This window comes from Sus scrofa, chromosome 9 (genome assembly GCF_054392235.1).
Source record: "Sus scrofa isolate SSC_HxYL_T2T_F1_AM1 chromosome 9, Sscrofa_HxYL_maternal_Yorkshire_Landrace_v2.0, whole genome shotgun sequence".
Taxonomy (NCBI): domain Eukaryota; kingdom Metazoa; phylum Chordata; class Mammalia; order Artiodactyla; family Suidae; genus Sus; species Sus scrofa.
The window spans coordinates 1,821,706-1,836,420 of record NC_139391.1 but is presented as its reverse complement, the minus strand read 5'-3'; the positions used below and the strand labels follow the sequence as shown (position 1 = coordinate 1,836,420).

The following is a 14,715-nucleotide window of genomic DNA, read 5'->3' as shown; positions in this document are numbered from 1 at the left end:
AAAGTGGCTCCCTGCTGCACGTTTAGTGTTGGGTATTTAAAGGAAGTGGGAATGGACCACTGTTTTCTCTCTGAGCCATTTTAACGAAGACATGTAATTCCTTGATGGCATTAAAGTGAATATATTACATTTCTTTAAGCAATCACTCACTATGGCTGCTGTGCAGAGGGCCAATTATGCATGTAGGAAAATCAATTAGGACAGCTATTGCAGTGGTGAGATGGAGAGAAGTGGACCTATCTGATAGCAATTTACTGGGTAAGATCCACCAGTGTTTGTCACTGGGGAGCACATGTGAGGAAATCAAGACCGTGAGTACTGGCCGGGGGCTCAGGACCAGGAATTAGGTTTAGCCAGTGTTGGGGACTTAGGCAGAGTGTTGAGAGTGGGGACTAGCTGGGAACCAGTGGTCTTTACTGAGGCACTGAAATCTTGAAATTGACAAGATGACAGTAGCAGTTAAGAACACACATCCTTTTTTCAAAATGTTTTTAAAAATTGAGATCCTGCTGTGTAGCACTGGGAAGTATGTCTAGTCACTTATGATGGAGCATGATAATGTGAGAAAAAAGAATGTATACATGTATGTGTAACTGGGTCACCATGCTGTACAGTAGAAAAAAGGGTATTGGGGAAAAAAACACATTCTTTATACAGCATTATGTCATCTATAAATGGTGGCAGTTTTCCTTCTTCCTTTCCAGTTTTGATTTCTTTCATTTATTTTTCTTGTCTGATTGATGTGGCAGGGACTTCCAATACTGTGTTTAATAGAAGTGTTGAGACAGGCATCCTCGTCTTGTTCCTTAGAGGAAATGCTGTCAGCTTTTCTCCATTGAGTATGAGGAGAGCAGTGGCTGGGTGGTAGATGTCCTTTATTATAGTGAGGAATGTTCCTTCTACACCTACTTTGTTGAGTGTTTTTATCCTCAGTGAATTTTGTGAAAAACAACTTATGCGTCTGTGAGCTGATCACGGGATTTTTTATTCTGCAACTTTAATGTGTTGTATCACACCGAATGATTTGTGTACATTGAACCATCCTTGCATCCCTGAGATGAATCCCATTTGATCATCATGTATGATCCTTTTAATGTGGAGTCCACATTCTAGCATTCAGTTGGGCCTGAATTTAAACTTGGATATAATTGAAACAGTGGAGTACATTTGGACAAGTATCTTAAACTAAGCCTCGATTCTCTCTTCTGTCCCAAATTAGGACAATGGGAATACTTAGCTCACCGACGTATGGTGAGGGTGAAATGAGAAATGAAGTTCAGTGCGTAGCAAAGAGTAAAGTCGGAAGAAAACTTGGTTAGTAGCACATCGGTCAAAGCATATGCATTTCAGGAGGGTGAGGCAAGACTTTCTGAAACTGGGATTAGCAAGAATATTTAGACTGAGCCTTCACATTGAAAAGAGCTATTTCTGCCATCATCCTTCCAGGCAAAGAAACCATAAACTACTAGTCTTTCTTTTGAGGCCCGTAGACTGTCTGATCTGGAAGTCATTCAAACCTCTTTTTCCTTCATTGTTCTCAAGCTATAACTTTTCTTTTCTGGCTGGACCTGCAGTATGTGGGAGTTCCCAGGCCAAGGATCAAACCCATGCCACAGCAGTGACCCAAGCTGTGGCAGTGACATTGCGAGATCCATAATCCACCTACCCAAAAGGAACTTCCCCCACCTACAACCTTAAAGATATTCTGCTTACATCTTCAGCTGGAAAAAATACACCTCTTAAATAACCGTTATTTGAAATTCAGCTTCACATGGCATTCTCCCCGATGCTCCCCAAGATGCCTAATGGACTGTTTTACATATATCACTATAGAACACATAAATGAATGAACGGTGAGTAAATGAAGCTAAAATTACTAATTTTTTTTTTTGGCTGTACTCTCAGCATGCAGAAGTTCGTGGGCCAGAGATCGAATCCGGACCATAGCAGCAACCCAAATCACAGCATTGACAATGCCAGATCCTCAACCTGCTGAACCACCAGGGAACTACAAAAGTTAAGGTTACTACCTAACATTCGATGTTTAATATTCCTTAACCTGAAATAGCAAAGTAAGCTTAGAATCAATATTTGGCTATAAGATAATTTATTATTTTACTCTCAATAAAGACCAATGGAAAGTTCATGGAAATCTAGACATAAAGGAAAAAATTGACCCCTTCAGAATTGACAGAACCTTAAACAGCGCTGTTTTTGTTTGAAGTGAGCTGCTCAGTACTCACTTGAGAATGGGATCATGATCCCTGGAGCTTTGGGATTCACGTTTGAATCTCTAACATCTTCAGAGACTTATCCCCAAAGGCAAACAACAATAAAAGAGAGCATGGCTGCTGTATAAGAATAATGACTTTGAATTTATTCCCATAACATGAAGCAATTCTTATTTCAAGAGGTAAGGTTTTGCCTTTGTGCGTTAGTCTGTCCTGCTGATGTTCATTTACCATCGGAAAACATTTTACTGTAAAGGTGCATCTGTGTTCACAAGCTGGGGCAGATGCAGTCCAGCTGTCAGCTCTCAAATAACCTTGGCTGAACTAACCTAAGTTTCTACTGTCTGTTTAGTGTGCGTAAACAAGCATAACTCGTGAGACTAGGATTCCTCATTTTTCCACCCAAACTGTCAGAATCTCACATGCTCTTTTAACACCGTTTACACTTGGCCCTTGGCCATTAAACTCATAGATTCTCTAGTTTTGTGATGTGTTGGAGACTTATTGTTTGAACCTGTCTTGTGGAAAGAATTCCTCTATTTATTATCCTAAGAGGCTCTAACTTTCAGGCAACTAGACACTTTGGACAAAGTCAAGAAAATGAATCCAGAACAAAGGAAATGAGGTTTCCTGGCCACTCACTGGGTGAACCTGGGTAAACTTCTTAACTTTTCAGGCTGGAGCTGAATTCAGCTGTATACCATGTTGAAACCAATATTATTTTATCCTCTAATACTCCAATGAGAAAACATTGTTACATTAGGAAATAATTTGTTTGAATAAATGTACTTTATTATATCCTAGTTATTAATCATATAATGTTTTGCAATAGTAATTAGATTGATATTTCCAAAAATTTACACAAAAGTATTTAAATTGCAAATGCTACAATATGTAATAATTTATTATGTTTTTAATTAATGATTTACTTCATTCATATATTTAATTTGAAATTCCTGTCTATCTCTTCCTTGTCCTATCAAGAAAATTCTACTTCTCCTTATAAATACATAGTCTTGTTTTGCTGAGAGAAGCTGTAAACTCTGTGATTAGCTAGGTGGATCTTTACACATTAGCTGTCATGAGGCATAAGGGTAATTTGTTATCCATCCATTTCCAAGAGACTCGACTTCATCGTAAGCATTATCTAATTTCACTTTGGTGTAGTTATGAAAGGAATGGACTGGGTTCAAATTGCCTGGGGTTCACATCTTGATCCTACCTCTTTTTGTATAAACTTAGGTAGGTTACTTCATAGGGTCAGAGTCCATTTCTTCCATAAATAGAATAAAAACATTTAATATTATTTCATGAGGGTTAAAATAGAACTAATTATATAAAATTCTTAACATTGTGTCCATCATTTAGTAAGCATTTAGTAAATATTAGCTATTACTTAAGTCCGCATAACATAATCCTTTAGGTATACAATTTAATGTTTTTGTTATACTGATCATTCCTTTTTATTCTCATAAGCCTTACTTTTTTAAAAAAAATCTTTAGATTTGAAGTCATATTAAGTGCATTATGTTTAAATGCACATCATTTGAACCAGGTTCTCTAGTGTTTCTGCTAAGAAGAAATTTTTCAAATATAGAAGACCCATCACATACACATACAAAATCTGAAATCTTCAGTAAAACAACTCCAAAGTTCTCTTGGGTAATTTATGTGCTTATACTCACTTATATACATATTAGTGAAAATGGAATCATTGAACCACAACTTCTCTAATGCAGTGTTTCATCACAGGTTCATTTGGGCAGCAGCTGTGTCATCTCATGGGTTCCCTGGGAGAGGGGAACCACACTGCAGTGACAGAGTTCATTTTATTGGGCTTAACAAATGACCCAACCCTTCAAACCGTCCTCTTCGTGGTCATCCTGTGCATCTACCTGGTGACCATATGTGGCAATCTCAGCACAATCATTCTTATCAGACTCTCTCCTCAGCTCCATCATCCCATGTATTTTTTCCTGAGCCACTTGGCTTTGGTTGACATGGGCTTTTCATCTTCTGTCACACCCAATATGCTTGTAAACTTCCTGGTGGAAAGAAATACCATCTCCTATCCTGGATGTGCCATCCAGCTTGGTTCAGCTGTTTTCTTTGGAACAGTTGAGTGTTTCCTTCTGGCTGCCATGGCATATGACCGCTTTGTGGCCATCTGCAACCCACTGCTCTATTCCACGAAGATGTCCATGCAAGTCTGTGTTCAGTTACTCCTCGTGTCTTACATGGGTGGTTTTCTCAATGCTTTCGCTTTTACGATTTCCTTCTATTCTTTACTCTTCTGTGGACCAAATCGGGTCAATCATTTCTTCTGTGATTTTGCCCCCTTGCTGGAACTCTCCTGCTCTGACATCACTGTTCCTGCCATTGTACCCTCATGTATAGCTGGTTCCATCATTGTGGTCACAGTGGTTGTCATAGCCACTTCCTACATCTACATCCTCATCACTGTCCTGAAGATGCCCTCCACTGAAGGAAGACACAAGGCCTTCTCCACCTGCACCTCCCACCTCACCGCGGTCACTCTGTTCTATGGGACCATCACCTTCATTTACGTGATGCCCAAGTCCAGCTACTCCACTGACCAGAACAAGGTGGTGTCTGTGTTCTACATGGTGGTGATCCCCATGCTGAACCCCCTCATCTACAGCCTCCGGAACAAGGAGATTAAGGGGGCTCTGAAGAGACAGCTTGGCAGAAAAATATTTTCTTAGTGAAGGCTATTAGTTGGTAGTAACTGATATCATAATATGCCATAAATATTATAATAACAAGAAACTGAGCTTGTATGGTTTAACTCTATCCATGCTATATCATCAGTCAAGGTGCAACAATTTAGTAAAATTAGGAGTGGATTTTCACTTATCTAATTGTAAATCAGAGACTGTAGTGTTCCCTTTTTCCTTTAATAAAATTAAATTTGTAATTAAGAAAAACAAATTGGCTCACATGAAAAATTCTTCTTCTGCTAAAAATCATGTGAAATTCCATTCATACATTTTTCCAAGTTTCTACTCTGCCATAAGTTAGGATTTTTGTACCTTCAAACCTTTAAGACTGTGTCCATTTTTTTAGGATTTTTTTCTTCCAACTTCATTGATAATTCATGGAGAATGGAGCTGACATATGGCACTGTGTAAGTTCAAGGTGGACGTCCCGATTTACGTATGTTATGGAAAGATGATCACAGTAGTTAGTCGACATCCATCTTCTCATACAGACACAGAGTTGTAAGATGAATAGGACTGATGGTTTAATGCCGTGTGCATGTTCAACAGCAGTCGATCATGTGATGACTGTGACAACTAGGGGCTTGACTGAGTACCTTCTGAGAGGAAATGACAAGTGGAGTTGGAAAGTTTCCGGAGAGGCTCTCACAGGAAGGGTATTTGCTGAGAGTGGACGATATGGACCCAAAATTCTGGTCTGGGTTCCTCGTATCTGGCTGAAGGCACCATACAGGGTCCCCAGAGAAGGACAGCATGGGCTGTCCCTCACCAACCTGTGAATTCTGGCAGGTCCAAGATGACTTCTCTGTGGGAATAAGTGGGGTCCCTCAGCTCCTCAGGGACAGAGTGAGACTCCTTCTAAGAGGGACTTGCTCTTGGTCAGCTCTGCATCCTCTTTAACTGGTTTATTTCCCACCAAAACCTATGAAGCTGTAATGATATTACTGTTTGGCAAACAAATCATCTGTTGCACAGAGACATTAAGTAGACTGTCCCAAGTCACGCAGCTAGGATGCGGTGGGACCAGCGCTTGAATCCAGAGAGTCTGTGTTCCAGACTCCTCGGTTTAATGGTCACAGCAATCCCCTGATGCTGCTGATATTAACTTACCTCTATTTGCACAGATAATACCGAGTCCTAGAGACAGACAATAGTTTTCCTGAAGGTGTGCAGAGATAGTCAACCATGTTTCTCGAGAGAGTCCACACACTTGATCTGCTCTCTAAGGCCACAGTCAGTGCACTGACTTCAGGACTGTTACTGCTCTGGAGGAGCGGGGCAGGGTCCTCGAGTCTAAGCTGCTCCTCTGTGTCAGTCTTTTCAACAAACTCTACCACCAAGTAGGTCTAGACTGTGAAGCCTCCACAGCAAGGAAGAGAGGGGAAACCCAGCCTGGTCCCCATCTCTCGGAAGTCAGGGGCAGACCCCTCAATGATGTGATCTGACTGGAGGTCTAACCATATGTAAGCACATGTTGACAACAGGCTCATTGGGCATAAGCTAGACGTCCTTATGTGGAGGAATTAAAAAGTCTATCTCTTTATTGTAATCATTGCAGTTAGTGTGTTAACACCAGTCCTAGTTCCATGATCTCATTTTGTAAGGATACTAGAGACATAGAGAAAACCCCAGAAATGTCGTCAAAGACTGTCCTGTATGTATTTCCTGGGCAATAATCTCGTTTACATCATCGCCATGGCAATGGAAAGGGGAGGAGAGGTTTTCTGGAATAAAGGAACTCCCAGCCCAGAGAAAATAGTGAAATAACTGGGTAAAGCATCCATATGGAAAACAGATCATAAAAGGCCTTGGGTGAGGGTAACGGGGTAACAGCAGTGGAGATGGGAAGGCATAAATTTAAGAAGTAACGAAATGAAAAATATTTCTTATATCCTGCTGAGTAAAAACCTAGCATATAATATCATTGAAACTTTAAGTGGAAAACAAGATGACTAAAAGGAAACAAGAAAGAATTAAACGAAATGATTAAGTATTGGTTAAGGAATACTTTTTCGCTAATAGTAATACTTCTGACACCAAATGTGGGTGTTTTGCCCGCCATACCAACCACACGGAGAACTAAATATCCAGGTATCAACATGACCCTCTATTTTTTAACCCGGTTGTGACACTAACTAAATGTCCTGTCATACTTCACAGGTTTAAGGGCTCAGTTCCAACAGACCGCCCTCCCTTCAGACACAATTGCAACTAATGCGTCCACACAGGTACCCACACCGCTGTCCAACTTGGTTGGAAAGCCTGGGCTTCCCACGACCCTCTCCCAGGCTTGATAATTTGTGGGAATGGCTCACAGAACTCATGGAAACATTCACTTACATTTACCAGTTCATCCCAAAAGATTCTATAAAGGATGCAAATTAGCAGCCAGATGCAGAGATGCACAGCACCAGGTCTGGGAGGGTTCCCAGGCAGGGGCTTCTATCACCATAAAGTTGGAGGGCACCACCCTCCTGGCACGTAGACCTGTTACCCAACCTGGAAGTTCACCACCCCATAGTTCAGGATTTCTGTGGAGGCTATGCAGTCAATATTAATTCAATCTCCAGTCCCTCCCTCCTGCCCACAAAATACGGGTATGCAGAAAGTGCCTAACTGAGGGTTGTGGTTTGGTCTTTTTGGTGACCAGCCCCTACCTAGAAGCTATTCGAGATGCCACCCAGGGTCACTCATTAGACTACAATACACTCTTATCAGGAGTCCTGTGTCAGGCTTCGAGGTCAAAGACCAAATATTAGGAAAACATGTTTCTAGCGCCTGTATCACTCATGAAATCACAAAAGTTTTAGGAGCTCTGTGTCAGGAACTGGGGCTGAGACCAAAAGTTTTTTCTATTAAGTCACAGTTCACCACTTGTTTTGTGGTCATGACGCCTCACAGCAAAATGATCGTAAAAGCATGGAGATACTGGCACATGGCCAGAACTCTAGTCGGTCATTAGTAATTACCCAGTCCATCACCATATCATATGAACGGGTCCTCCAGGATGAGGCTACTCAGGGTTGCAGGCTCCCATTTGACCTTGTCAGGTTCTAAAAGCAGGAGTGGCCTCAGAAAGACATGACTTCACCCTTTCAGGCAGTGTTATAACTGCACTAAAGAAGCAGTATTTCCTCTTGTTTTGAGGCATTTCTGGGTGTTAATCTGATATTGGATTTGTGACAAACAGCATTTCTAACTCTCCTGTTAAAATTCCAGGTGTATCCTGACTCCCATGTCCTCTAGGATGTGACTTCTGGAGGCTTTAGTTATATGTACACTAAATTCCTGATTACAATGACTCATTCCATCTGGACACTAAGATTCATACTTCAGTGTTCAGAGTGTTCACAGGTCTTCTCTCTTTTACCTCAGGTGTCATTTGAGCTTTATTGATTGGGAATTAGTGTGACAAAAATAATTTCTAGATCTGCTAAGATTTAAATGTAACCATTGTCATGCTTATGAGAAATTCTGGGAGAAATGGGGCAGCAGCCTGAAATATTTATACTTGCTGCCATTGTGACCTCAAAGCCGAACAGGAAAATTTGATCAAGGTCTTAAAGCTGTTTTACAGATAGATGTGGAATAGTTATTTATCTATTCATTTTACAAGTAATTGTTGAGCATTTATTGTATTCTAGGAGCTGAGTAAACATACAAGGCATTGATAAATAGAAGAGAATTTTCTCATGCAGTTTAGATTTTAGTGGGGGAAACACTAGAGCATAAATAACCATTATAAGTACAGAACAGAAAGAGTGGTGTGTATGAGACAAGTCAATTGGTTTGATAGGACTTACAAAATATAACTCTGATGGAGTAGGTGCAGTTTCCTGAGAGAATGAGACAAGGAAGTCTACCTGAAGGTGAGAGTTGAGTGGAAAGTTGAAAGGTGAGAAAGGGCCATTGAGGTGGAGAGTGGGGGAGAAGCAGGTAGACAGAAAAGAGTTAGTGCAAAGATGCTGATAATCTCAAGAAATAAAGAGGCCATGGGAAACCAGGAAGAGAAGTACATTGAAAGAGTTGGATCATAGGGAGCTCCATCAGCCATAGGAAAGTCTATGAAATTTATCCTAAAAGAATGGGACATCAGTACTTGCATTCAAAAATAGTCCTATACTACCAAGACTATGCTTTAAAAGATCACTCTGGTTGTCTATGAAAACCGACTATGAAAGGGAAGAGTGGGAGCAATGGGACCAGGTTAAGAGTCAAGATCTGAAATGATGGGCACTGGGCTTGGAGGTTTGCATTGGACTTCAAGGGAAATTCTCCTACTCAAAATAAAGTTTAGGTAAAGGAACAAAAAGGAATAGCTGATGGAAAAATATGGGAGTTAAAAGATAAAATAATGAACTGAGGAGATGTTGGAAATGTTTGTCTTGTTATTCAGTGAATGAAATATCATTCTTTAGCTGAGGAAAAGTCATATTCCATTGTCCATTGCTGGCTCTAAACAAAGCCATTATTTCCTATTACATTATTTTGTGAGTCAGGAATTCTGGTTGGGTTTCACTTCGCATTTCTTCTGCTCCACATACATTAACAAGAGTCACTTAGTAACAGTCAGGTTGCAGGTGGGCATGTCTGGGGAGCCCAAGGTGGCTTCGGTCTGATGCCTGGCATCTTGGAAGGGATGACCTAAAGACACCCCCCCTCCCTGGAGACTTAGAGTCTCTCCTATGCTCTTACCAGCAGAGCAGGTGGCTCAGGATTCTGATAGCAAGTGTCCCAAGAGACTGAAAAGGAAGCTGCTGTGTCTCCTATGACCCAGCCTTAGGAGAGCCACGAAATCATTTCCACTGTCTTCTCTTGGTAAAATGAATCACTACGTCCAGGTCAGAGTCAAGAAAATGGGGCATGTGGGCTGATGCTAAAGGATGTAGGATGTCTTTTGGAGGTGACGACAATGTTCTAACACTGAAGTGGTGAAGGTTGCATATGTCTGTGGCCACTCTGTAAACTCCTGAATTGTACACTTTGAATGGGATAATTGCATGGTATGTGAAGTGTCTCTGAAGAAAAGTGTTTTTAAAAGTTGGTGGGCTTTGTGTGTATCAAAATATATCCTATTCAATTAGACAAAATCCAGTCTGGTAAATCCCCTCCAGATAATTCTTTCTCTGGAGTTTTGTGAGGCTGCTGTGAGAAAACTACCTTGCCTTATATTTTGGAAAGAAATTTTCTATGAAACATTCCTTTAAGAAGGACTCTTAAAAACCTGAATGTGTCAGTGGATTTTCAACTTTTAAACTTAAAGTTACATTACCAATATGCATTTTTATCTTTCATCTGGAGCCATTTCTTCCCTTGATAATTTTTTTCTAGAAGGTATCAGGAATGAGAGATGGATGGGATTAAGATGGCAGAAGAGTAGGACTGGGGCTCAACTTCTCTCCTAAAAACATCAAAATTCACAACTAAAGTCTGAGAAATCCTCACCCAAATGGGCCAGAAACCTTAAAAAAATATCCTACTCCAGAAGACAAAGAGGAGGCCACATCAAGAGGTAGGAGGGATGATTTCATGATATAAACAGCCCCACAGACTGGAAACTAACTGGTTCACAGAGACTCACCCACAGGAGTGATATCTGAGCCCCACATCAAACTCCCACATTGGGGATCTGGCACTGGGAGAAAGAGCCCCCAGAGCATCTGGCCCTGAAGGCCAGTGGGGCTTGTACACAGGAGCTCCACGGGACTGAAGGAAATGGAGACTCCATTCTTTAAAGGCACACACAGACTTTCATGTGCACTGAGTCCCAGGGCAAAGCGAAGTCTCCATAGGCATCTGGGTCAAACCTGACTGCAGTCCTTGGAGGACATCCTGGGAAAACAGGGGTGAATGTGGCTTGCTGTGAGGGAAGGACATTGAGTGCAAAACTCTCTGGAATATTCAGCAGCATGCCTTTCTCTGGAGGTGGCGATTTTGGGAAAACCTGGCCCTACCCATCAGTTAGTGCTGAGAAGCCCCAGGGCAAACAACAATCCAGGTGGGATCACAGCCCTGCCCCTCAGTAAACAGGCTGCCTAAAGATCCCCAGACACACAGCTGCCTCTAATCCCATCAGAGACGAAGCCACAACCACCCACTCAGCTCCACCTATCAGTGGGTGGGAACTAGTCCTCCCATCAGGAAACCTACAGCAAGCCCCCATTCAGACTTCAGCCACAAGGGGGGCAGACACCAAAAGGAAGAGAGCCTACAACTCTATTATCCATAAAAAGTCACCACACCAAAAACCTATAAAAATGAAAAGACAGAGAACTATAACTCAGATGAAGGAGAAAGGAAAAACCAAAGAAAATCAGCTAACTGATCAGGAGATTCTCAGCCTCCAGGAAAAAACTTTAGACTGTTGATGCTGAAGATGATGCAAGACATTGGAAATAAACTGGAGGCAAAGATGGATAACTTACAGGAAACACTGACCAAAGAGATACAAGATAGAAAACTTAAACAAGAACAGATGCAAAATACAATAACTGAAATAAAAAATTCACTAGAAGCAGCTAATAGCAGAATACAGGAGGCAGAAGAACGAATAAGTGAGGTGGAGGACACATTAGTGGAAATTATGGATGCAGAACAGAATAGAGAAAAAGATTGAAAACAAATGAAGAGAGTCTCAGAGAACTCTGGGCCAACATTAAATGCACCATCATCCGTATTATAGGGGTTCCAGAAGGAGAAGAGAGAGAGAAGGGGGCAGAAAAAATATTCCAAGCAATAATAGCCAAAAACTTCCCTAATGTCAGAAAGGAACCACTCACTCAAATCCAGGAAATGCAATGAGTACCATAAAAATTAACCCAAGGAGGAATACACTAAGCCTCATATTAATCAAAGTGACCAAAATTAAAGACAAAGAGAAAATCTTGAAAGCAGCTAGGGGAAAGAAACAAATAACACACAAGGGAACCAGCATATTTTTCAGCAGAAACTCTGCAGGCCAGAAGGGAGTGGCTTGATATACTTTCGTGATGAAAGGAAAAAACCTCCAACCAGTATTACTTTACCCAGCAAGGCTCTCATTCAGATTTGAAGCAGAAATCAAAACCTTCTCAGATAAGCAAAAACTGAGAGAATTCAGCAACACTAAACCAGCCTTACAACAAATACTAAAGGAACTTCTCTAGAGAGAAAAGAAAAGGCCGTAACAGGAAACAAAAATTCCACAAAAGACAAGGCTCACCAGTAGAGGTATATATAGGGTAAAGATATGAAATCATCCATGCAGAATTATACCACCAAAATCAGAAATTATGAGAAGTGGTGGGCACAAATGCAGGACACTGGAGATGCACTTGCAATTGAGAGACCAACAACTTAAAACAATCCCATATACATAGACTCTTATATCAAAACTTCAGAATAACTGCAAACCAAAAATCTACAGTTGATACACAAACAAATAGGAAAAATCAACTCAAATACAACACTAAAGATAGTCATCAAACAAGAAGAGGAGAGAACAAGAGAAGAAGGGAAGAAAAAAGAGCAACAAAAACAAATCCAAAGCAATTAATAAAATGGCAATATGAGCATACATATCAATAATTACCTTAAACGTTAATGGACTAAACACCCCATCCAAAAGACATAGACTGGCTGAATGCATACAAAAACAAGACCCATATATATGCTGCCTTCAAGAGACCCACTTCACTTCTAGGGACACATACAAATTGAAAGTGAGAGGATGGAAGAAAATATTTCATGCAAACGGGGATCAAAAGAAAGCTGGAGTAGCAATACTCATATCAGACAAAATAGACCTTAAAATAAAGAATATTTTAAGTGACAAAGAAGGACATTACATAATGATCAAAGGATCAATCCAAGAAGATGATATAACAATTTTAAATATCTGCACACCCAACATAGGTTCACCACAATATATAAGGCAACTGCTAACAACCTTAAAAGGACAAATCAACAATAACACAATCATAGTTTGGGACTTTAACACCCCACTTACAGCAATGGACAGATCAACCAGACAGAAAATCAATAAGGGAACATGGGCCCTGAATGATGCATTAAACCAGATGGACTTCATAGATATTTATAGGACATTCCATCCAAAAGCAACAGAATACCTATTTTCTCAAGTGCATATTGAACATTCTCTAAGATTGATCATACCCTGGGCTACAAATCCAACCTCGGTAACTTTAAGAAAATTGAAATCATATCAAGCATCTTTTCCAACCACAACGCTATATGACTGGAAATCAAAAACAAGAAAAAAAAAACTGCAAAAAACACAAACACATGGAGACTAAACAACCAAGGGATCACTGAAGAAATCAAAGAGTAAATTAAAAAATACCTAGAAGCAAATGACAATGAAGATACAACACTCCAAAACCTATGGGATGCAGCAAAAGCCGTTCTAAGAGGAAAGGTTATAGCAATACAAGCCCACCTCAGGAAACAAGAAAAAGCTCAAACAAACAAGCTAACTTTACATCTAAAATGGCTCAAGAGAGAACAGACAAGACCTAAAGTTAGTTAAAGGAAAGAAATCATAAAGACCAGAGCAGAAATCAATGAAATAGAAACAAAGAAAACCATAGAAAAGATCAATGAAACAAAAAGCTGATTCTTTGAAAAGATCAACAAAATTGATAAACCCTTAGCCAGACTTATCAAGCAAAAAAGAGAGAAGACTCAATAAAATTAGAAAGAAAAAGGAGAAGTAACAACGGACATCACAGAAATACAAAGGATCATAAGAGACTACTATATGCATCTATGTGCCAATAAAACGGAAAACCTAGAAGAAATGGACAAATTCTTAGAAAAGTACAATCTTCCAAGACTCAACCAAGATGAAATAGAAAAGATGAATGGACCAATCACAAGAACTGAAATTGAAACGGATTAAAAAACTTCCAGCAAACAAATGTCAAGGACCAGATGGCTTTACAAGCAAATTCTATCATTTAGAGAAGAACTAATGTCTCCCCTTCTGAAACTATTTCAAAAAATTGCAGAGGAAGGGATACTCCCAAACTCATTCTATGAGGCCACCATCACCCTGGTACCGAAACCAGAAAATTATACCACACAAAAAGAAAACTACAGGCCAATTTCACTGATGAACATCAATGCAACAATCCTCAACAAAATACTAGCAAACCGCATCCAAACAATACATTAAAAGGACTATACATCATGATCAAGTGGGATTTATCCCAGGGATACAAGGGTTCTTCAATATCCACAAATCCATCAGTGTGATACACCACATTAACAAACTGAAGAATAAAATCCATATTATCCTCTCAATAGATGCAGAAAAAGCCTTTGACAAAACAAATAACCTCGTCAAAAAATGGGCAGAAAATCTAAACAGACAATTCTCCAAGGAAGACATACAGATGGCCAAAAAACACATGAAAAGATGTTCAACATCACTCATTATTAGAGAAAGGCAAATCAAAACCACGATGAGGTACCACCTTACACCAGCCAGAATGGCCATCATCCGAAAGTCTACAAACAATAAGTGCTAGAGAGGGTGTGGAGAAAAAGGAACACTACTTCACTGTTGGTGGGATTGTAAATTGGTGCAACCACTGTGGATAACAGTATGGAGATGCCTCAGAAAACTAAACATAGAATGACCATTTGATCCAGCAATCCCACTCCTGGGCATCTATCCAGAGAAAACCATGACTCGCAAAGACACATGTACTCCGAAGTTCATTGCAGCACTCTTTGCAATA

At 40.2% G+C, this 14,715-nt stretch overlaps 2 protein-coding genes across 2 annotated transcripts in view; one reads left to right on the top strand and one right to left on the bottom strand.

Annotated features, from left to right (window-relative positions):
- Nucleotides 1-14,715, bottom strand: part of OVCH2 (ovochymase 2) — a 500,449-nt gene that overhangs the window by 241,532 nt on the left and 244,202 nt on the right. The window lies entirely within an intron of this gene.
- Nucleotides 4,013-4,957, top strand: LOC110255353 (olfactory receptor 5P76). Its single transcript, XM_021062277.1, has one exon. It carries the CDS (start codon nt 4,013-4,015, stop codon nt 4,955-4,957), a length of 945 nt encoding a protein of 314 aa, XP_020917936.1.